The following is a 24240-nucleotide window of genomic DNA, read 5'->3' on the forward strand; positions in this document are numbered from 1 at the left end:
CAATTAATGAAGTTTGTGTAAAAAGCAAATGAAATAATAATAAAAATATAAAATCAGGATATGTGACAAGTTTTTATAATATATACAACTAAATAAATAAAATATATAATAATTTAAAGAATTGAGTTCATTTTTTTTAAAATAAAAAAATATATTTATATTATATTACAGAATATAAAAAAGATACAATTAGTGGTATAATAGTAATATAATTGTGGAAGATGCCAATCTTTTCTTGGAGGGCACCTTTCTTTCCCACTTCGTATGGAAGGCAGAAAAAATCCAAAGCCAAAAGGCACAACCCAAAAACGCCTAACAATATTAAAATTATTTAATTTTTACTCTCTTCCTTCGCCGCCCCCCTTCCTCTGCTCTGTATAATTCGTATTTTATTCTCTATCTAATCAGTTAATTAAAAAAATAATAAAAAATATAAATAAAAAATAAAATTACCATCGTTATCTCTTTTTAGGGTTCCCTTCACTCTCTCTCTTCTATTTGTCTCAACAATTTTGACTTGAAAAAAAAAGCCCTTCAAGAAAAAAAAAAAAATCCTTAACCATGAAATAATACTGTACAGATCTTCTATCCACCAAACCCAATTTCATTGCAAAGGGGTTTCTTGGTTTTTAACCTTTTTTTTGCCCTTTCTCTTTTAATTACTTTCTTCTTTTTATTTTTTTAGATTTTAAAAAAATAAATTAGATTGGAGATTGAGTTAATTATTAGGGTTTTGTTTTTGGGTTTCGTTTTTTGAGTAGTATTTTCAAGTGTAGATACAATGGATGCTTCTGAGGATCTTAAGCAATTTGGCGATTCTTCCACAGGTTTGATTTTCGATTTTTTGGTCAATTTTGTTCATATTTTTCTTTTTTCAGTGAAATTAGCTTTGGGTTAGTTTTTTTTAGCTTGGTTTAAGCTTAAATCTTGGATGGAGTTAAATTTGAAATGTTGAAAGTCAACAAGTTAGTGTATAGTTGATTGTGAAGTCAAACGGGTAGCAGTTTACAAGAAAAGAAAAAATAGATCCAGAAATATTTGGTTTTTTATGCTTAGGATAGGGTTTTATAGCAAAAGCAATTCTGGATAATACTGTTTGATTGAGTTCAAAGTGGAATGCTGTTGTTTCGAGATGTTAAAAGTTTCTGGATTTTGATTGTTGCTTCATTTTATAGTGCGTGTAAATTTGCCACTACTGAAATCATAAAGGTCGATGTTGTGTACTAATGCACTCTGGTTTAATGATGAAATGCGCTTGTATTTTGGTTGGGTTGATTTTGATTATGACTGTTTTTGGTGGTTGGAATATTTGGGATTGGAGAAACTGTTTGTTGTACATATGGAGACCCACTGGCCCGTGGGCTACACAACTGGAGGTAACCTGCTCCCATCTCATTAACCCATCCCCTGCCCATTCCCAAGGTTTGAACTTGAGACTTCAGAGGTGGGGTCTCAAGTTCTAACCATTGGGTTATACCCTTGGCATACAGTACAAATGGCTGTTATGGCAGTGCATGGTGGATTAGATAGTTGCTTGCTGTTTGGGTCTTAAGAAAAAAAAGAAGACTCCTTGTGTTTTGCATAAATTTGTATATACTTGGTGTTCTGGTGAAAAGTTTGGATTAATGTATGTTTTGGGTTGTTTTTCCTGAACATGTATAGCTACTCATTTTTAGTGAAATATGATCTGTTCTTTATGTTGTGAGTTTTTTTGTCAAAGAGTTTGTCTTTAGTAAAATAAGCTTTCTATGATGCAGGAGCTGCAGTATTTGATGCATCACAATATGCGTTTTTTGGAAAAGACGTTCTTGAGGAAGTTGAATTGGGGGGATTAGATGATGAAGAGGCGGAATTACCAGCAGTCGGACTTGAACAGGAGGAGTTCTTGTTCGATCGAGAGGAGGTTAATGTTCTTGTTTCATTTCAGTTTCCTTTTCCTGTTTAATTGTTCTTAGAAATTTATGCAGTGTAGGACAGAAGTAGTGACTATTAATTTGAAATGTAAATCTCACCCTACCCAACATGATGCTGAAAGGTAGCCTTCTGAAGCAATGCTAGATGCCTTTTTTTCCCCCTGTTTTCTTGAACAGATAGATGCCATTGCTTTAGTTAGTGTTTGGCATGCTATTTGTTATTTTAATGAAGTTCAGGATTTTATTCCTATTTACGGAGTAAAACTCTGTGGGAGGTCATATTCTGTAATGTTCCATTTGTCCTGGCAAGACACTGTAAAGCCTGTCCTCTGTATATTTCCCTTGTATATTCTGACCTTTATAAGTTGACAGTATGGCCATATAGGTTGGGCTGTTTTTTAAGTTAATTTTACTGGTCTCCTTGGGTCTGGGTCTTCACAATGAGAGGTAGCTCTTGTGTAAATTTTTTTTATGAAAATTATATCGTATAAGCACTTGGTCCAATGGCCCAGTCATCCTGTCAATAAAATTGTATTCCACATTTGAATAGGTTTTGCAGATTATGTTAGTTGTAGTTGGGTGCTTTTTGAAGTAAGGTTTGCTGTTTCTTGTATGCTTCCTGAAGCAGAATAGCAAATATTTTGACGAAGTAGCTAGAGTCTGATGAGGCATGCCTCACTAACAAAGGGAAATCCAAAAAGAGAGGAAATTGATCTCTTCCCCTCCTCTTTCTCTTTGTGAAGTTGTGCACTTCAAATGTTTCCTAATATGGTTAAAATTTCAAGTGTTGATTTAGAATTTTCATCACTTTAGGTGTTCTTTTGATGCATCTAACTATTTAATCTTCAAGTTTATTTATTTTCATAGTTGATTTCAAGTAGAATATTCATGCCCTAGATGCTTGGTCTAATTTCTTTTCATTTTTTCAGGGTGAGGTTTTGAGATCCTTATCAGACATTGATGATCTTGCTAGTACATTTTCAAAGGTTAGTCCACTTCATAGTTACTTTATTTTGCAACTAGGATAGTCAAAGATCTTTTCCCCTCCTATAGATTAACTTCTATTTTGATCTGTTAGCTAATTTATTGTCTTTTCATATTTTCATGGCGTTAAAACAATTTAATCCTTGCACCTATCCTAAAAGTAGATTGTTGGGAGTTCAATCGTGCACAACTTGGTGCAAATGCCCCTGGAATTACATTTACCTTGTTCCCATGCAGAGTGAATTAATGGATGAAAACTCACCAAATTACTCTCTTTTACTTTTGAGCTCCTGTCTGTCTTAAGATATACAATAAATGTTTTACCAAGCTACTTTCCAAACTCTTTCAACAACTCTCAGTTTTCTAAGAATTGATCCTCCTAATTATTATTGTACATCTGTCAAGCAATGACACTAGCATTAAGCTACTTTTGGAATGAACCTTAACTTAGCCGATATTTGGCTTAATTCATGTAATTCATTGGCAAGGATTCTTTGCTTTTAGATTAAATCTCCTTGTTTGCTATCGACTAGATCAACTTCTTGAACTATTAAAAGTCCACAAAGGATAAAGTTCCTATCTTTTTCCTTTATATTTTAAAATTACAATTCACCAGTGGCATGTACTGAGATGCATGTTTCTTGGTGGTTTTGTCTAGCTTAGAGTTGGTGGTTGAGTGTTTGCTGATGCTTGCTTGTGATTTTCTTGCAGTTAAACACAGCTGTTAGTGGACCAAGAGGCTCAGGGATAATTGGTGATAGGGGATCCAGAGAAAGTGAGTCTATTAATCTCATAAATTTCTTTTATCAGTAATGGCCAAAAGAAAAAACTTTCTTCTATACGTAAATTGGTGATGATTGATGTAGTTGAGGTCCAATCACTTTTAGATTTGTTTCATGTAGAACTTTTGATGTGATCTATTTATCATCAATGCTGATTGGTGAACCTTGATGTATGCATCCTTTTGACTGCAGTGAAGTGTGGACTGTAGCTGTATGATTCCAGTTCACTTAATGGAATATTATGTACAAGTTCTGGAAAACTATCAAGTGATGTGAATAAAAATAAGACATCCTGGGATCAAGTGGAAGATATATAAAAAATTTAGATCAGGTTAACTATTTTCAGACTGTTTTTGGTTTTTAATGATTTCATAGCTAGAAAAAAGAAATGATAAAATTAGAGTTACTTGCTTCAGAATTGAGTTATTTGGTGAAAGGTCGTTGCTAGTAGCATCTGATAAGAGTTTTATACAGTTTTTACCACATAAATGCTTAGGTGTGGTGGACATGCTCCTTCTGAAAAAAGGCATTGGATAGTTGTACTAAAAATCTGCGATGGAGATCCTTTTTCAATTGGGAGTTGGTGGTTAATGGTTTTCCTTGGGAAGGGGCAGGGGTTGTCACAATGTAGACTGTTGTCTGTAAAGTAGTCAAGCAAAAACATACTAGAAATGCATTAAAATAGAATGTAAATCTAACCTATGCAAGACTTGTCTTTGATTATGAACCCTGTGTGTGTGTATATACATATATATGTATTTTAGGGTTCTAACATAATTTTGATATGTATGTGTGGAAGAGTTTTTGATAAATTTAGAGCGTTCTTGCCACCTTCAAATTTATTATTAAACTTGTTTTGTTTTCCCCCCTGCCTTCTTTTTTCTTTTTTGGCCTTCTCTAATGTTAATTAAATCGGAAAATTTGGATACATTCAAGTGCCTTAAGCATCTCAGGTGTGAACTTCATTGAATATCTCATCCTCGAACTCAACAACCTTCATGCACGAGATGAAGCTGTTCTTGTTATTCATATATATGGGACAGAATAAATGTTTGCAGATCGGAGTGAAACATGTTCCTTTAATAGCTATATTTGTCACATGACTTGAGTGAAATCCATTTGATGATGCTCACCTCAGTCAGGCTGTTGAAATTCCTTTCTCCATTGTTTTGAAATTTCTTATATGCTGCTCTAAGTAAGACAATTGTAAGAATTAGATCCCCTAGTAGGCAAAATAATTAGTTGTAAATATAGCATTGGTGACATTCTTATGTCATGATATTCGTAATACTAATTAGTCAAAATGTTGTTATTGAAATCAATTGTTGTTGTTTCTAGCAGTGTTTATCAAGCCTCTTGATAATGTACTATAATTGTGTATGCGGCATTGACACTCTCAAAATCTTCTATGCTTCCGTCTGCCCTGTTACTAACATTTCTATATCACTCGTTTAGTTTTCTCTTAATTAGGGTGATTGGATTGAGGCTGTGAGACGTAAAATGTGCAAGGTGCACCCGTGGCACCCCTTACATCATCGCAGTGAAGTAAAGCAGCAATTTCTACACACACACACCGACACATGTATATGATGAAGATGATTTTATGTATTTTATCGAATAAGCTTAAAATATATAATTTTGTCACTAAATGTTAAAGAGTTTGGTCCAATCCGTTGCCTAATGTGCTCCATGATGATGCATTATCATAATTAACTGCTAGTCATCATCAAACACTAGTGCAAGGTTTCCTTCACTTCCATTTATAACAAAAAGTTGTGTATCAACATTATTATCCATTACTTTTGTTTGTAAATAGTTATCTAGGCACTAGAACCCTACATTATCAGAGTGAAGGCGCTAACAAACATACATGCATATAATGCCATATTTATGTTGACATATTTCTCATTATTCTAAACATGGTGTTCTCCTTTAAGGTTCATCTGTTGCTGAATGGGCACATGGGGAGGAATTTCGTAACTGGTTTGATCAGCAGGCTCTTGAGACTGAAAGTATTCCAGAAGGCAAACGCTGGTCATCACAACCATATTCTTCTGTGCCCAATTTGGACTCAGAGCATCTGTACAGGACATCCTCATACCCTGAGCAGCAGCAGCAGCAGCTGCAACACCATCACAATCAACATTTCTCTAGTGAACCAATTCTAGTTCCAAAATCTTCTTACACTTCTTACCCTCCCCCTGGTGGCAGATCTCCACAAGCTTCACCAAACCACCATTCTGGTCACCTGAATATTCCGCATATGGCTGGTGGATCACAGATGGCTTCTTCGCCAAACCTCTCTTCCTTCTCTAATTCTCAGCTTCAATTGCCAGGTTTACATCATGGGTCACATTATGCTGGGAATATGCCTCAATTCCCTCCTGGTTTGTCTGTCAATAATCGGCCGTCAAATCAATGGGGGAGCCAGCCGAACTTATATGGCGGAGATAATACCAGTGTTTTAAACAATATGTTGCAACAACAGTTATCTCATCAAAATGGTTTGATTCCATCACAATTAATGCCACAGCTGCAGTCGCACCAGCAGAGACTCCAACATCCTGTTCAGCCATCATTTGGCCATTTGTCAGGGATACAGTCGCAACTATTTAATCCTCATCTTTCCCCATCCCCACCTCTAATGAACAAGTTTGAAGCTATACTTGGTCTTGGTGATCTGAGAGATCAAAGACCGAAATCAGCTCAAAGAAGTAGGCAGAATCCACGATTTTCTCAGCAGGGCTTTGATAACAGTGGACTGAAGAGTGATATTGGATGGCCTCAGTTTAGATCCAAATACATGTCTACTGATGAGATTGAGGGCATTCTTAGAATGCAGCTTGCTGCAACTCACAGTAACGATCCTTATGTGGATGATTATTACCACCAGGCTTGTCTTGCAAGAAAATATGCTGGGGCAAAGTTGAGACATCATTTTTGCCCAACTCATCTTAGGGATCTTCCTCCCCGAGCACGTGCTAATACCGAGCCACATGCGTTTCTCCAGGTTGATGCTCTTGGAAGGGTTCCTTTCTCTTCGATTCGCAGGCCTCGCCCTCTTCTTGAAGTTGACCCTCCAAATTCATCTGCTGTCAGCAACAATGAACAGAAAGTTTCTGATATGCCCCTGGAACAGGAACCAATGCTTGCTGCTAGAGTTACAATCGAGGATGGTCTATGCCTTCTTCTTGATGTAGATGATATTGACCGGTTTTTACAGTTTAATCAGTTGCAGGATAGTGGAGCACAGCTGAGACAAAGACGACAGGTTTTGTTGGAAGGCCTGGCTGCATCACTTCAATTGGTTGACCCACTTGGCAAGAATGGTCATACAGATGAGCTTGCTCATAAGGACGATTTTGTATTTTTACGGATAGTTTCCCTTCCCAAAGGCCGGAAGCTGCTTGCAAGATACCTTCAGCTTGTTTTTCCCGGTGGTGAGCTTATGCGAGTTGTCTGCATGGCCATTTTCCGTCATTTAAGGTTCTTGTTTGGAGGCCTACCCTCTGATCCAGGAGCAGCAGAAACTACAAATAACCTTGCAAGGGTTGTCTCGTCATGTGTTCATGGCATGGATCTTCGTGCACTTAGTGTCTGTCTTGCAGCTGTGGTTTGTTCCTCAGAGCAGCCCCCTCTTCGTCCGGTTGGAAGTCCTGCTGGAGATGGGGCATCTCTTATTCTTAAGTCTGTCCTTGATAGGGCAACGAAACTCATGATTGATTTTAGAGCTGCTGGCAATTATAATATGACCAATCAGTCCCTTTGGAAGGCCTCATTTGATGAATTTTTTAACCTTCTTACCAAGTATTGTGTAAACAAATATGATACTGTGATGCAGTCCTTGCGTTTGCAGGTCAAACCAGATATGGCAATTGATGAGTCAGATGCTACCAGAGCTATTAAAAGGGAAATGCCGGTTGATCTTTTACATGCATGTTTACCCCACATTAATGATCAGCAGAAAAAGCTGATATGGGATCTCTCTCAGCGGTCTGTGCTTGTAGAATAGTCATGAAGAAATGGTACTTAGGAAGAGTTTAAATTCGCACATGTTTGAGACAGCCATGTTGAAGTAAAGTATGGAGCAAGTGATGCCATGTGCTGAAAGGAATGCAATTAGCTATACTATTTCAAACGTATGGCTATGATGGAGCATCCTCAATGGTTCAGGTGAAGCTCTGAGGACATTTAAACTAAAGGTCAATTTAGCCCCTTTCAGATTTTAGCTTTTCTAGTTGATGTGTTTTTACCTTTAATAACATGCTGCTTTTTTAGCAAAACATTTAAGTGGGCCTATGTGTATTACGATAGAACCTTGCTGGGATATATTTTCCTTTCCTTGGGTTCTTTCTTTTCCATACATTGGAGCTTATTTTGATGCTCTGTTGTGAAATTTCTGGTATGGAGGTGTAGTGGGTTAGTATGTACAGGGTTCAGTGCAGAAGATTTCCCGCGTTCCTACTATTATTTTCCAAGGAGGTGGGATGGATCATGTCTTAGTCTCTGTTGGAGTAGTCACTCAGACACTGATTAAAGGCATGCAGATGTTGATTGTAGCTTGCAGGGAGGTGTGATAGTGTTGCCTTCTGAGATGAAATGGTGAATCTAGCCTTTAATATGGGTACCGGTGTTGCTTTTTGATTTGAATGTTCCGTGGTCCTGAAATTATTGTTTGTAATCTTTTTCATTTTATTAAAGAAAGACTGTTCATATCTAAGTGCAGCTGCATTTGGACATAGGTGTTGGTTTCAAGGCAATAATTCTTTGGAGCCTTACTAAACTGTTTTACCCCTTTAGTTTGCTATGTTATTTGAAGTTGTGGGATGACTTACTGTTCTTAGCAAAGATGATTTACCTTTTTTCTTTTCTTTTTGTTTTGTTTGGCCATTCTTTTAACATTCAGGCCCACTCAACTTCTTGTTAACTAGCAGTCAAATTTAATCATATACAATGTTAAATATTATGTTTGAAGTGCAAAGTATTTAAGCAGTCAAGAGCTAACATGTGCCATGTTGATGTGTTTGCTTAGTTGGGGTAAGGGGGTATTTACTTTTATAATCTTTTTTCTCTCAACATCGCATCCAGGGAAAGAAGAATACAGCAAACTTTCTTTCCTTTTCCCGTACGTTCTCAGTAGCCAAACATTAGGTATTACAAAGGCAAATTTGATAGAAATCTACACTTATTCTTTCGCACTTCAGAGCTCCCTTTGATATACAACTACAGCTACCAAAGCCCCAAAAATGGTCCAAGAATATAAAGGCTTGTTAATATATAAATAAATAAAGACTAGTTGTAATAATTTCATCATTTAGTAAAGTAAATTTATTAATAAATATAATATTTAATTAGATTTTTGTCACATCCAAAAACAGGTAAATAGCCAAAATTTTTTTTCAGATTTTCAGCTAATTAATATCGCAACATGTTGAATGGCTATTCGTGTCTTAAAGTTTTGGTAAGGCATTTCTTAATCTCTCCAGGTTGCCTACTCATTACCATATATTTGATTGGGAGAATGAAATAGTCATTAGCCTTTTAGTTCATAAAATGATCATTTTTCGAAATAGAATAACCATTGTCGATTTATAAAGAAGAAGAAAAAGAAAGAAAAATCATGTTCAAAGCAAGTATCTATAGCTTTCTTCCACTACAAAAAAAAAAAAGAAGTCATTATCGATAAAAATTTCTGTCGATAATAAAAAAGATTTTGTCAAAATTCTGTGGGCAATAGCGTTGTCGATAATGGAAATTCCGTTGGTGATGACATATTTCGTAACTTACCCATGGAGCATTCTGTCGACAATTTGATCAACAACAGCTTCGATCTGTCAATCGATTTTTAGTCGATAATGAGAGAAATTTGTCTGTATTTTTTATTGGTATTACTGATGGAAATTTTTGTTGGTAATTTTGTAGGTAAATTATTTTTTTCTCAAATTAAAATTTAGATTAACAATTTAAACTGACTTTAATATTGAAAAAGTGGTCTGTAAAAGCCAAAGTTATTGCTTCTTGCAATGGCAAGAAAGATCATGGCAGCCTCAATTTTAGGTCCAAAAAACCTCTTTTTTTTTTTTCAAAATGTAGTAAAATCTCTATAAATTAATACATTTAAGGTCATGAAAATTTATTAATTAATCGACACATTAATTAATCAATAAATTAATAATTTATGAATTTATACATTAATCAATAAAAAATTAATTTATCAAGTTATTTTTTATTTTTTTTCAAAATATTGAACTTAATACATGTATTGTATATTGTGATTATACAAATATTACCTAATTACCGAATTACTCATTAATTTATGTATTTGTTTAACTAAAACAAATTCATGAATATAATTAGTCTTATTAAATAGAAGTCATAAATCTATCAATTTTTGCAACAAACTAAAATTACATTCGATGTACACTTAATTAATATACTTCATGAACATTAAATCAAATAAAAGCATTTACAAACGGTAAAATTAAACACAATGACTTCTCAACTCAAAAGTGTAAAGAAGTCAACAATGACAAATGAAAAGTTAATGCACTAAGAAAAGTTAGAGATGAGGTCCAAAGAGACATTAATTTCCATAAAAAACAAGTAGCATTTGAGTCATATTTTACAAAGGTCTTATAATTGAGTTATGTAAATATATAATTTTAATATATAACAAGATTATTAATTTATATATCAAGTGAGACGCATGTGTTTTGTTTGAATGTATCATTTTATAAATTTAATGAATTATTAATTTATCACGTTGGTTCCAAGTTGAGACCTACTAAAAATATTATTTAATCAAAGTTATTAATTTTTCGAGTTTTAATTTAAAGAGATTTTACTATAATTCGAATGAATAATATTAATTATGTAAAACTGGTGAGTCATCTTTTCTCAAAGAGAAGGGACTTTTGGACCTAAAGTTGATGAGGCTACTATGATGCTCATCTCTCTGTGTAAAACCCGACCCTATAAATACATGTCATGACATACATGCATTGAGTAGCATGTTATTACGCTAGAAAAGCACCTAAGAATAGACGAAACCCGATATTGTACCTAACGGTACATTTAAATTGATTTAACCTCGAACTAGTTCAAATAGGAATTGTAGGATGAAATTTAATATTTTATAGTCTAGGAATGACTAAAAATGATTGTTCGGATTTCGAGGGTTTATTTGGGGTAAAATTAGAAATTTTGATATTCAAGGGCAAAATCGTCATTTTGCCACCTAAGATAATAATTTGATCATGGAGTGAAATTTTTGACCAAGATTAACTATTTGGAGTATAATTTAATGATAGGAAGTGAAAAAGTTTAATTCTGGTGATTTTTGGAGTGTAGGGGCAAAATCGTAATTTTGCCACCCACGGACAAAATTTGAGATTTTGAGAGAATTTAGATCAAATTTGACAAATTGGAGAATGGTATGAGTATAAGGGATGAAAAATATGTCTATGGGCAATTTTTCAATTTTTGGGGCAAAAATGTAATTTTTGACTTTTACGGGGGCAAAAGTGTAAATTTCAAAAATTACTCCACCGAGACTTTGGATGAGTCTGAGAATTTTATCTAAGCTATGAATATATGAGACAAGTGTATGGTGAAAATTTGGAAACAAATGGATGAAATTTTAAAAATGGGCCAATGGGAAAGTGACATGTGGCATTTTTTAATGATATAATATTATTTTAATGAAAAGTCAGCCCATTTAAACCCAAATTTTAAGTGCTGGCCGGCCATAAGGAAGAACAAGAGAGGAAATAGAGAGGAAAGGAAGAAAAAAAGAAAAACCAAAGAGAAACAAGAAAATTCAAAGGGAAATTCGCGGTTTTCGACCGTTTACGCGTCTAACGGTAAGATTTTTCGATTTTAGCTTGATTTCTACCTTTCCTATGCCTTTATTTCCATTTAGCATGCTTGAGGAGAGAGATCAAAAAGTGATATCAAGGGCTGGACGAAATTCTAGGGGAGAGAAATTGAAATTTTTAGGTTTTGATTTTTAGTTAAATTGATAGTTTTAGTTAGTTAAATGTGTTTAGAAATTAAATTGGGCAAGAAATCATTAAATTTTCACAATACCCACTCTTGGCTGGATGCTCAATGCTGTACAATGATGATGAATTGATTTTATTCTAAGGGAAATGAAGAGAAAATGATGAAAAACGATTAAACGTGATAGAAAAACAAAGTAGAAAATTAACCGAGTTAATGTCCCATTTTTGGCCGAATTTTCCAAGGAAGGGAGTGAGCTGATTTTGTTGTTTTTAGAAGGTTATTGGCTGATATTTAATGGTTAGAAATGTTGGAGAGAGAATGGGATGATTTAGAGCTAAAATGGAGCGCGTTAGCAATTTATCGGGCAAAGTGCCAAAAATAGGTTAATACCGCGTTTAAGCCGTTTTAGGCTATTGCATTTCATACCATGCATTAGTATAGGATTTAAGTTAATTATATAGTGATTTAGCATCAATGTGATGAATTGTGTAAATTTTTGTAATGTGTCTAGGAGGAGAGCCTTCCGGAAAAGGCAAAGAAGTCGTACCCGACGAGTAGTGATCGGGGCGCTTAGAAAGCTTTTAGTTTGTACAAACGGTGAGTAAACTTATTATTATTGTAAATTATCTAGAGTTTATTTTAAATGCCCTTTATGTATTTTATGAAATGAGAACGAGATTAAAACGGGATTTTTGATGTTTTAGGAATAAATGTGACAAATAAAAATATATTGTATTGATTATGAAATTGAGTAATTGGAGGCTGCAAATTGACTTGAAAAATATATATTTTCCTAGGAATGGCTTATGAGAAATGAGTATATGTGGCTATATTTTGTGAGTGCATTTGGGAAATTTATGTAAGTTGGTTTTACTATGCAGGCTGGATAAATAAATAAAAGCCACGTTATACTGTCGAAATTTTATTAAAATTGGTGGGTTAGTCACTGCAGTGACGGGTTTCCGTGGACTGCCTATTAGAGGGGCACGGTAAACCCAGTTATATAGTTACTCCGGTTGTAGAGGCGAGGAGGGTAACTCCCGGGGTAGTATTAGAGCTCACTTCACGTCGAACCCCCACGTGAATGTGTAACTCGGCCAACGCCAAGGAACGGCTGGTTTTAAAAATAAAAATGTGTTTCACGTGTGAATATTTTAACACCCTTGGCGGACTCGGTTAGATGCCTCGGCCAAGGTATCCCCGAGGATTAGTTTTGGCTTGAGCCTTGTTTTAATAAAAGACATAAGCCTTAACAACTGTTTTGGTAAATTACAAATATTTTATGGTTTAAGAAATAAATTGAAAACATTATGAAATGGGTTGAAATTTGTTGTTTAAACTTGCCTCCATTTTACTCGCCTTTAGATATTTATGATAATGTCTGTTTACTCATTGGGATTGCAAAATCTCACCCAACTCCTTTCCACCCATTTCAGGTTCAGTATAGACTGTAGATAGCTGATCTCATCGAGGACTACCATTGGATCTGCATTTTCCAAACCGTAGGTTCACAGTCCTCTTTACTTTTGTTTATTCGGGGGCCCTCTTGTTATTGTAAATTAAATTAAATATTTTGGCTTACTGTATTTCAGTATGTATAAATTTATTTAGCTTTTACGCTATAAAAATTATTCACGTATAACTCTATAAATATTGTTTTATAAGAAAATAGAATATTTTCCTTAATATTTCTTTTATTTTCTTATTATATTCAAATAACCATAATTTCGTTTTAAATGAAGATTTTAGACTTTTAAACTCATTTTGAATATGAATTATGTGTTTTGTACTTGTATATTACGTTTTAGCCAGTTTCGAAATTTTTGAGAAAAAAATGACCAAAATACCCCTGTGTGGTGAAAACTTTATTTTGATTGTTTTTGATCTAAAATAGTGTATATTCTCTAAAAACTTTATATTTAACAATGATTGCTCACAGGAAAGGAAAGAAATTGATATGTAAGCCTTGTGGGGTTCTGGTTGGCATTTCGGATAATGAGTGTCAATCGGGACGTCGCGGCGATTGTCATGGGCCTGAGGAGGTTCCGGGTCGTGACACTCTGGCTATTGTAGGAAGCCATATAACTTTGGCTTTTGCAACTATTTCTTTAATATTAAAGCCAAAACTTAGATTGTTAATCTAAGTTTTAATTTGAAAAAAAAAATTTAACTCATACGTACCACATAACTTTTAGTTCTAAACCAAGTTATATAACCTCTTCTTCGTCCTACAAAACTTTAATCTATCATAAGTTGAAAGAATACATGAAATAAACATAATAATATATAATGTTACTTATTTAATTAATTACTTAATTCCTTATAACACTACACCCTAAATATTTTAAATTAAATAAATTATAATTTAGTTAACTAATTTATACAACTAAACCCTAAATTTAATTATATAATTAAATTATACGTTAGCGAATGTTAACATAAGCATAAATTGAAAACAAAATCCAATTTAAATATTAGAATTATTAAAATTTTATTTGTTCCCAACATATTAATTTATTAAAATGTTACTTTATGTAAATGGTTTTAAAAATATTTAGTAATATTTAATTAATTTAACCTAAACCTTAATTAACGTAAATATTGTTTAATTAACTAATATTACTAATTTAATTCATTTCTAAATAACAAATTAAAAATTTTTTTCATTGATTTGATTAGTTAAATTCTTTAATTACCCTAAACTACAACCTTAATTAATTTAACTAATTTTAACCTTTATTAAATTTACTCATTTAATTAATTGCTTACCCTAAACATTAAGTATGTTAAATAATTTTAATTTTTCCTAAATTTACTAATTTAATTTATTGATTAATTACTAATACATGATTATTTTTATTTACATAAATTATTTAATTAATTGCCTAAACCCTAATTTAAATGAAATATAATATTATGAATCATATTACTCATTTAATTAATTTCTTAAACCCTAAACCATTAATTAATAATTAACTAAATTATTTAATTCACTCATTAAACCCTTAATTAATTTAACTATTTAATACTGAGCAGAAAAAAATTTAAATATTTAATTCATTGCTAAGCAACTAATTAAACCATTTTTTCATTAATTTGATTAGTTAAATTCTTTAATTACCCTAAAATACAACCTTAATTAATTTAACTAATTTTAAATTAATCTAAATTTACTCATTTATTTAATTGCTTAATTATCCTAAACCTTAATTAAGTTAAATAATTTTACTTATTCAATCTAGATGATCTATTTCATCGATATTCCTTCAAACAGCCTTTTTCCATAGAGTTTCATGAAGTTTTCTTTTTCCATTTTCCACATTGCTAATATTAAACGTGATAAGCAATTGTTTGCAAAGGAAATCTCAATTAATAGCACAATATCCCAATTGTTTGCACTCAATTAACAGCACATAATTGTCAACATAAACAACCTAACAATTAACATAACACAATTTTTTAAAATTTTTTTTTGAAAGAAAGAGATTTCATTATATATCACAAAAAAAAAACTTCCCTAGACAAACAACCACAGAGAATAAAAATAACTATTCACAATCCCAAACTCAAAAACCAAAATAAGAAAAAAACCACCCCCATTAGGCCACAACTCACAAGAACAAAATCATGTACATCAACAATACAAAAATAAAACAAAATTCAAAAGAACAAACAATTATATAAATAAGAGCAATCAGAGAGCATGCCAATGCAAAAAACTGAAGCAGAAACACATGCTTTTGCTTATCAAAGTTGAAAACAACTAGACAAGACAATCAATGCTGTAGTCAACTCAACTTGTCACGACCCGGAACTCCCCTCGAGCCCATGACAACCGCCGCGGTGCTCCGATGGGCACTTATCTCCCGAAATGCCAATCGAAATTCCGCAAGACTTAATATTAGTTTCTCATTTCCTCCGGTGAGTAATCGTTGCCAAATATAATGTTTCAAAGGATTTTGAGCTATTTTCAATTTAAAACAGATAAAATAAAAGTTTTCGTTTCACAGGGGTATTTTGGTCATTTTCTACTGAAAATTTCGAAACCAGTTAAAAATGTAGTAAGCAAGTACCAATCGCATAATTTACAATAAAAAATAAGTTTAAGCATCTAAAACCTTTATTTAAAATGAAATTATAATTATTTGAATATAATGAGAAGACAAAACAAAATGTTCAATAAAATATTTTATTTTCTTATAGACAGTAATTTTAGAGTTATACGTAAATACTTTTTGTAACATAAAAGCAAAACAATTTCATTCATACTGTGACACAGTAAACCAATGCATGTAAATTAATTTAATTTAATTTACAATATCAAGCGGGCCCACGAATGACTAGAAGTTAGGAAAACGGTGAATCTACAGTTCGGAGGACGCAAGTCCAATGGAAGCCCTCGATGGAATCAGCTATCTACAGCCTACTCTGAGCCTGAAAGGGTGGAAAGGAGGGTGGTGAGATTATAAAATCCCAATGAGTAAACAAACATCATTTAAATCAGCTAAAGCTGAGTAAAATGAGACAATTAAAATATCCCATCATTTTTAAGTATTTCACAATTTGAAAATTTATCCCAACCCATGCAAACGATTGTATTTCATTTAATTTCTCATTAAGGCTTATGACTTCTATAAACATTTGGCTCATGCCATCAAATAGTACTCGATGACACCTTGATCAGAGGCGTACACTCAAGCCTGCCAAGGCTATTAAAATTTCGTATACACTTAAAACATATTTTTTGTTTGAGAAAAACACAGCTGTTCCTTGGAGTTGGTTGAGTTCCCCTTCACGTGGTGGTTTGGGGTGAAGTGAACCCTAAGCTTTACCTCAGGAGATACCCTACGCGCCTCTCCGTTCGAGGTAAGAATATAATGAGGTTTACCGTGACCCTCTAAAGACTGGTCCACAGAAACCCCCTACTGCAGTGATTAATTAATATATATAATCTACCATACAATAAAGTTTAATAACATGATATGGCAATTATTGTAATTCACAACCCTTCAAGGCTAAATACACATTTCATACATTTCAACATAAATACCGATTCAGCCATTCATGTAAATACTGTCATAAGCCATTCGATTCAAATCATAAATTCAATTCACAACAAGTGGTCTCCAATTACTCTATTTTTCAAAATCATCATTCAATTTCGAGACAATTTATGAAATCTTTTCATGTAGACACATTTTGTTTGTAAAACTCAAGATTTACCATTTAAACTCGTTTTCATAAAATTTCACTAAAATCGATTAAAAACATACTTTAGATAATAAAAATGATGGTAAGGTTACTCACAGTACTAGGAGTTCGATATACTTCTATTTTCGGTCTTTGGGCACAATCTCTTGACCCTTGTTAGAGGGCTCATCACCTATACATCATACGTGACACGAATTTCAATAAATTGTGTCAATTTATCATAAACTATTTCAGGCTCTCTAAATCTAAATGAATGCATGCGATGGGATGCAAAATGTCTGATTAATCACTTAAATGTGATATTCGACCTAAGTCACACCATACTCGGTCTAAATGGCTAAAATCTCCAATTTAACTCCAAATCAATTCTTCTCACTTTCTACACTCCAATTATACCTAAATTACCTCAGTGACTGTGAATGAGATTCAATTTATCAGTCCCGAGTCAATAATCACATATGTTTATACATTAGGTAAAAATTCAGATTTTCACACCAAAATTTCCCATTTAATTTCTAGCCTCACCAAACATCAAATATCACCCAAATATCATGAAATATCATAAATTTCAGCCACAATATCCTCCCTAAAAAATTTGACCAATAGTGGTGATGGGGGAAAATGAATTCTTTTCTTGTTGTTTTGTTTCTAAATATGCTAAACTAACTAAAAACACTAACATAACTTAAAATCAAATCAATCCAACATCATTCTCTCTCCATACCCATTTTGACCAGCCATGAATTCATCATGAAAACATGAAATCTAACTATGGAAAATAAGGAGAAATGCTTAAGGAAAATAGATTTCAAGTTTAAATTGAAAAATCCTACCTTGTTCACTTGTTTTCCTTGATTTTTCATACTTTTTCTCTTGAAATCCTCCACCTAGGTTTTGTTTTTTGTTTTTTCCTTTCTTTCCTTTTGTCTTGGCCGAATATGGAGAAGAAGAATGGGATAAATATGGGCTGATTTTAATGAAAAATAATAAAATATTCTTGCTTGACACGTGGCATGTTTCCATTGGTCCATTTTTAAAACTTTAAAAATTTTAAGCCTTTTATCTCCACCACATGATTAGTCAAAGGTCAAAATGAGGATAAAGGAAGACCATGTGCTGGAAAAGTGTCATGGTGGTGAAAAATTACTGTTTTGCCCTTGGAGTGGTAAAATTACCATTTTATCCCTATGCTCTAAAAATACCGAAATTATAACTTTTTAACTTATCAACCTCAAATTATACTCCAATGAGTCAAATGTGATCAATCTTGATCAAAAACTTATTCCAATATTCCAATTTTATCCTCAGGTGGTAAAATTACCATTTTACCCCTATATAGTGAAATTTTCGGTTTGACTCCAAATTGATCCTTGAACTCCAAATCACCATATTAAACCATTTTGGACTTTAATATTCTTAATTTCATCTTAAATTCTCTATTTGATATAGTTAAAGGCTTAAATCAACTTTGTTGTACCTCTAGGTACAATACCGACTTTTATAAATTTTTCGAGACTCTCCTAACATGCAAACATGCTATCCATCACATGTATGTCATGACAAGTATTTTATAGAGTCAGGCTTGACATCTTCTCCCCTACTTGGATCAACCATATGATCCTTCTTCATGACTGATTTCGACATCCGGCTAAATATTAATATTTTAATAATATTTTATTAATAAAATATTATTTTATTCTAAAAATTTTATCTTGTCTCTTTGGTTCCCAAAGTTCCTTATTATGCCTCACTTGACTTCCGAATCACCTTTTATCTCACAAATTCTCCTCTGATAAAATTATTATTATTTTATTGTTATTTTCTCGCGTGTGGAATATTTTATCCTAAACTACTCCTTCGTCTTTTATCACTTTTAAACATTTTAATTGACCTCAAATTGCATCCGATCAACTTTATTTATCACCATATCAAAGTATGGGACATTTCACAACCAGCGCAATATCCAAGCATCAAACTATTTGTACACATGCTTTTGCTTATCTCAAAACTCCAAGCATCAAACATAATGACGTGGGAGCGTCTAGGATTGTATTTTATTTAATTTAGTTTTTGCTAATTTTAGTTGATTTAGGAATTATAGGAATTCTTCTTTTACTTGTATTAAGACTTTAAGCTAGTCATGTTCTATTTAAGAATATAACACCTATTTTATTTAAATCTCCTGTTAATTATTCTAGTTGTATTAGACAACTAGAAGTAGAGTTTTATTAGGATGTGAGCCTAAAATACTATAAATAGGACTCTTAGGCTTAGTTATTATATACATTCAAGTTGAGAGTTAATAAATAATATTTTTTTTTCAGTAGGAATGCTTATTTCTCTAGGCTATTTTTAAAGAGTAAGAGGTTTTAGTATCTTTGGCCTAACCAACCAAAGTGAGATTTTGACTATTTTTCACCTTAGTGGGGTTTTTAACCTTGTCAAGGTTGGTGATACACCTTAGTGAGGTTTTCAACCTCACCACGATTGGTGTCTTTCACAACGTCTAGGTGTCTTTACAACACCTCGATGTCACATAACTCTAAAGTAGAACAAAGAAAAAAAAAACAACAAGAAATCGGTAAATGCAGAACAAACAGGTAAAAAAGATCAAGAAAACTCCAAAGCAATGTTGGAGTTAATGCTTGCATGTGTCAAGTGGACAAATGACAAGTGGCAATTCACTTGGATATCCTACATGTTTGTGTGTGTTTTGCTTAATGTTGAAGACTACTACGTGTAGCTATGCATGTCACTATGATAAACATGTTTTATACTTGTTTCTCATGTATTAACAAGTGTTAAATATGTTTATAACATGGTATCAGAGCACAATTTGAGTTCTTACCGGACCAAAACTCTGAATATCACCACACAATCCTCCAAACAATAACCCACCCTTGGAGCATGGCAAATAACAGTATCTTCTCTCATCAAACATCACCATTAAGTGAGTTTGAGGCCCTTAAGATGAAGGACAATGAAGTTTTGAAGGTCTACAGAGATAAGCTAATGCAAATAACAAATTAGGTGAGATTGTTGGATGAGAATATTCCAGGTAAAAGTGTTGTGGAGAAAGTCTTTGAAAATGCTTTGAGTGCAAAATTCAAAGGCAAAGTCATGTTTGAGACAACACCAAGAAAGGAACCTGGTGAGTCAAGGGAGAAAGAAAAGAGAGATCATAAACACAACAAGTCTCAGCTTAGGAAGAACAAGTTTCAGATTTGTTCACACAAGCAAGGAACAGTAGCACAAACTACTGTTGTAGTTGAGTATATGGCAGCTGCTATAGTTGCAAAGCAAGCCACATGGATGAGGAAAGTACCCCTCCACTTTGGAATGCCTCAGACAAAACCAACTGAGCTGTTCGTGGATAATAAATCAACAATCACTATTGCCAAAAATCCAGTCTTCTATAAAAAAACAAAACACATCAGTGTCAAGTATTATCTATCGAGTGATGCTGAAAAATGTGGTGAAGTGCTCATTCCTCACTTTAGTTTTGAAGAACAGTTCACTGACATGTTGGCCAAATCACTGAGCAAGCCAAAGTTCAACTATCACAAAGATCAACTAAAGATTCTCCATACAAGCATTAAGGGGGAATGTTGGAGTTAATGCTTGCATGTGTCAAGTGGACAAAATGACAAGTGACAATCCACTTGGATATCCTGCATGTTTGTGTGTGGTTTGCTTAGTGTTGAAGACTACTACGTGTAGCTATGCATGTCACTATGATAAACATGTTTTACACTTGTTTCTCATGTATTAACAAGTGTTATATCTGTTTATAACAAGCAACACTTCCTTCGTCCAACAACATATTCCTTAATGTCGCCATTTTCACAACACCCATAAAGACAAAATGACAAAAGTTCGACCTATAATAATAATAATAATAATTTTTAAAGGAAAATTTGTGCAATCCATTAAAGAATCGTTGTAATGGCATTTTAGGTGAGATTGGAAGATTTTCAAAAGGGAGTTTGAAAAACTTAAGTTTGAACAAATTGAAATTGAGGGAAAAGAAAGAAAAGGGAAGAGACAAGGTACTGGGCAGCCCCCAAATGAAGGGAGAAGGAGGAATCAACCACCATAGGGGTTGGGTCGATTGTCGACATGGGTTTGGTGCGAAAGGGGTCGTTAGGGTAGGGTGAAAGGTAGGGGAGGTCAAGAGACATAGATTTGAGGGAGAAGAGGGAGTTTAATGTTAAAAGGAGAAATGAGAGGAAATAAAAGGACTCGAGATATTAAAATAAAATTATTGATGGAATTGTCAATGAAATTTTTGTCGACTATTTTAATTTAATTACTCCAATTGTCTCCATTGGTGATTTCGTCAATAACTCCATCGGTGTAGTTATTAGTCAATCCAATTGTCTTCGTCGATAATTTCGTGGGCAATTCCATTGGCAACATAACCACAATGCTGACCAAACAATCCGTAGGTAATTTGGTCAATATTATCTATCTGCTTCCGACAAAAATCTTCTGTCGATAAACTTAGTGCCATCTTACAATGTTGCGCATCATTGTATTGTTGACGAAATACTAATGTAAGAAGTTCCATCGGTGTTCCGTCGGTAATACTTAACACATAATTCTGTCAGTATTTCGTTGGCTTTCTGTCAGTATTTTTCGACGAATTTTACTTTTCTGTAGTGTTCCAAGCATTCAAGTATTCGAGTGATCAAAATTTCATTAGAGCTTTCACTTTTATTATTTGTTTTCATTTTATTACTAGTATCTCTTTCAAATTTGAACTCATTAAGCAATATTCATCCATTAGAGGAATTCTCCTTTTCCACCTTGAAATATAGGGGAGGTTTTACCTTAGCCTTGAAAAGGTAGAGAGGTTATATCTTTACCTTTAAAACATATGGAGGTTATATTTTAGGCTTGAAGAGGTAGAAAAATTCTATCTTAACTTATAAAAGATTGGAAGGTTCTATCTTAACTTTGAAAAAATAGAGAGGTTATATCTTAACTTTTAAAAGATAGAAGTTATACCTTAGCCTTAAAAAGGTATTTGTATTGATTTTAATCAATAATTGACTCAACATTTTAGCAAGCTAGAGAGAGGAGATAAGCACCAAAAGAAAAAGTCGAACCTCCATAAATCAAGTTTTCATATCTCTCCATTATTCGTTCTTTATATTTGTTGCATTTACTTTCAATTATTTATCAACTTACTTTTGACATATATTAACTGAAAAGTTAATTTGTGAAAAGGATATTGAAAATTCAATTCATCCCTCTTGGATTACTTATCTTAACATATACTATTAACAAAAATTAAATTAATAAATTGAAGTTAATTCATAAAAAAATATACGAAAGTTTAAGTAAAAATATACAAATTAAAAAAACAAAAAATAATTGAAAAAAGAGAAAAGTTTGGAAAAAGAAAAAACATTGAAAGTGGGAATCCTAATCTCAGTTTGAATCAAATTCCTAATCTAGTTTAAATCAAACTCTAAAAAACAAACTTAACTAAATCAAAACTCATTAAATTAAATTTGAAAAGGACTAAATAACAATGAGTATAAAATACCTGCGCATAAGGAATTACAGGAGATTGACAAGTAGAAAACACACACTCACAAGAAAAAAATTCAGAGAAATCGCTGAAGATTAGGATTTTTGGGTTTTTGAGTTTTCAAGTTTAGATCTGGGAGTATCGAGGTTCTGAGCAAACGTGAATTCACTTAGAGGCAGAGTTAGGAGCTTATATACTTTACTCAGAACGAGTGTTTTAAACAATATGTTGCAACAACAGTCATCTCATCAAAACGGTTTGATTCCACCACAATTAATGCCACAGCTGCAGTCGCACCAACAGAGTCTTCGACATCTTGTTCAGCCATCGTTTGGCCTTTTGTCAGGGATACGGTCGCAACTATTTAATCCTCATCTTTCCCCATCTTCTCCTCTAATGAACAAGTTTGAAGCTATGCTTGGTCTTGGTGATCTGAGAGATCAAAGACCGAACTCAGCTCAAAGAAGCAGGCAGAATCCACGATTTTCTCAGCAGGGCTTTGATAGCAGTGGACTCAAGAGTGATATTGGATGGCCTCAGTTTAGATCCAAATACATGTCTACTGATGAGATTGAGGGCATTCTTAGAATGCAGCTCGCTGCGACTCACAGTAACGACCCTTACGTGGATGATTATTACCACCAGGCTTGTCTTGCTAGAAACTATGCTGGGGCGAAGTTGAGACATCATTTTTGCCCAACTCATCTTAGGGATCTTCCTCCCCGAGCACGTGCTAATACCGAGCCACATGCGTTTCTCCAGGTTGATGCTCTTGGAAGGGTTCCTTTCTCTTCGATTCGCAGGCCTCGCCCTCTTCTTGAAGTTGACCCTCCAAATTCATCTGCTGTCAGCAACAATGAACAGAAAGTTTCTGATATGCCCCTGGAACAGGAACCAATGCTTGTTGCTAAAGTTACAATCGAGGATGGTCTATGCCTTCTTCTTGATGTAGATGATATTGACCGGTTTTTACAGTTTAATCAGTTGCAGGATGGTGGAGCACAGCTCAGACAAAGACGACAGGTTTTGTTGGAAGGCCTGGCTGCATCACTTCAATTGGTTGATCCACATGGCAAGAATGGTCACACAGATGAGCTTGCTCATAAGGACGATTTTGTATTTTTACGGATAGTTTCCCTTCCCAAAGGCCGGAAGCTGCTGGCAAGGTACCTTCAGCTTCTTTTTCCTAGTGGTGAGCTTATGCAAGTTGTCTGCATGGCCATATGCCATCATTTAAGGTTCTTGTTTGGAGGCCTTCCCTCTGATCCAGGAGCAGCAGAAACTACAAATAACCTTGCAATGGTTGTTTCCTCCTGTGTTCATGGCATGGATCTTCGTGCACTTAGTGTCTGTCTTGCAGCTGTGGTTTGTTCCTCAGAGCAGCCCCCTCTTCGTCCGGTTGGAAGTCCTGCTGGAGATGGGGCATCTCTAATTCTGAAGTCTGTCCTTGATAGGGCAACGAAACTCATGATTGATTTTAGAGCTGCTGACAATTATAATATGACCAATCAGTCCCTTTGGAAGGCCTCATTTGATGAATTCTTTAACCTTCTTACCAAGTATTGTGTAAACAAATATGATACTGTGATGCAGTCCTTGCGTATGCAGGTCAAACCAAATATGGCAATTGGTAAGTCAGATGCTACCAGGGCTTTTAAAAGGGAAATGCCGGTTGATCTTTTACATGCATGTTTACCCCACATTAATGCTCAGCAGAAAAAGCTGATATGGGATCTCTCTCAGCGGTCTATGCTTGTAGAATAGTCATGAAGAACTGGTACTTAGGAAAAGTTTAAATTCGCACATG

The 24240-nt window shown here is 33.9% G+C and overlaps 2 protein-coding genes and 1 long non-coding RNA gene across 3 annotated transcripts; 2 read left to right on the top strand and 1 right to left on the bottom strand.

Moving 5' to 3' along the window:
- LOC18594593 lies at positions 267–8550 on the top strand. Its single transcript, XM_018125128.1, has 5 exons — positions 267–827; positions 1758–1903; positions 2843–2899; positions 3609–3672; positions 5617–8550. Exons 1-5 carry the CDS (start codon positions 782–784, stop codon positions 7689–7691), a joined length of 2388 nt encoding a protein of 795 aa, XP_017980617.1. The 5' UTR covers positions 267–781; the 3' UTR covers positions 7692–8550.
- LOC108662915 lies at positions 15955–17068 on the bottom strand. Its single transcript, XR_001928776.1, has 2 exons — positions 16991–17068; positions 15955–16117 (listed from the first exon to the last, which is right to left on the bottom strand). It is a non-coding gene; the product is annotated as an uncharacterized LOC108662915 (long non-coding RNA).
- On the top strand, positions 19480–24228 carry LOC18594595. The gene is made up of 3 exons (XM_018124347.1): positions 19480–19494; positions 19925–20259; positions 22607–24228. Exons 1-3 carry the CDS (start codon positions 19480–19482, stop codon positions 24195–24197), a joined length of 1941 nt encoding a protein of 646 aa, XP_017979836.1. The 3' UTR covers positions 24198–24228.

Source organism: Theobroma cacao, chromosome 7 (genome assembly GCF_000208745.1).
Source record: "Theobroma cacao cultivar B97-61/B2 chromosome 7, Criollo_cocoa_genome_V2, whole genome shotgun sequence".
Classification (NCBI taxonomy): Eukaryota; Viridiplantae; Streptophyta; class Magnoliopsida; order Malvales; family Malvaceae; genus Theobroma; species Theobroma cacao.

Bases quoted from the DNA above. Each gene is read 5' to 3' on its own strand.
- LOC18594593 (XM_018125128.1), top strand. From the start codon at position 782: ATGGATGCTTCTGAGGATCTTAAGCAATTTGGCGATTCTTCCACAG. The intron at 828-1,757 runs GTTTGATTTTCG...TCTATGATGCAG, and splicing joins ATTTGGCGATTCTTCCACAG to GAGCTGCAGTATTTGATGCA. The intron at 2,900-3,608 runs GTTAGTCCACTT...ATTTTCTTGCAG, and splicing joins TTGCTAGTACATTTTCAAAG to TTAAACACAGCTGTTAGTGG.
- LOC18594595 (XM_018124347.1), top strand. The intron at 20,260-22,606 runs GTTCGTGGATAA...GAATTCACTTAG, and splicing joins CAGACAAAACCAACTGAGCT to AGGCAGAGTTAGGAGCTTAT.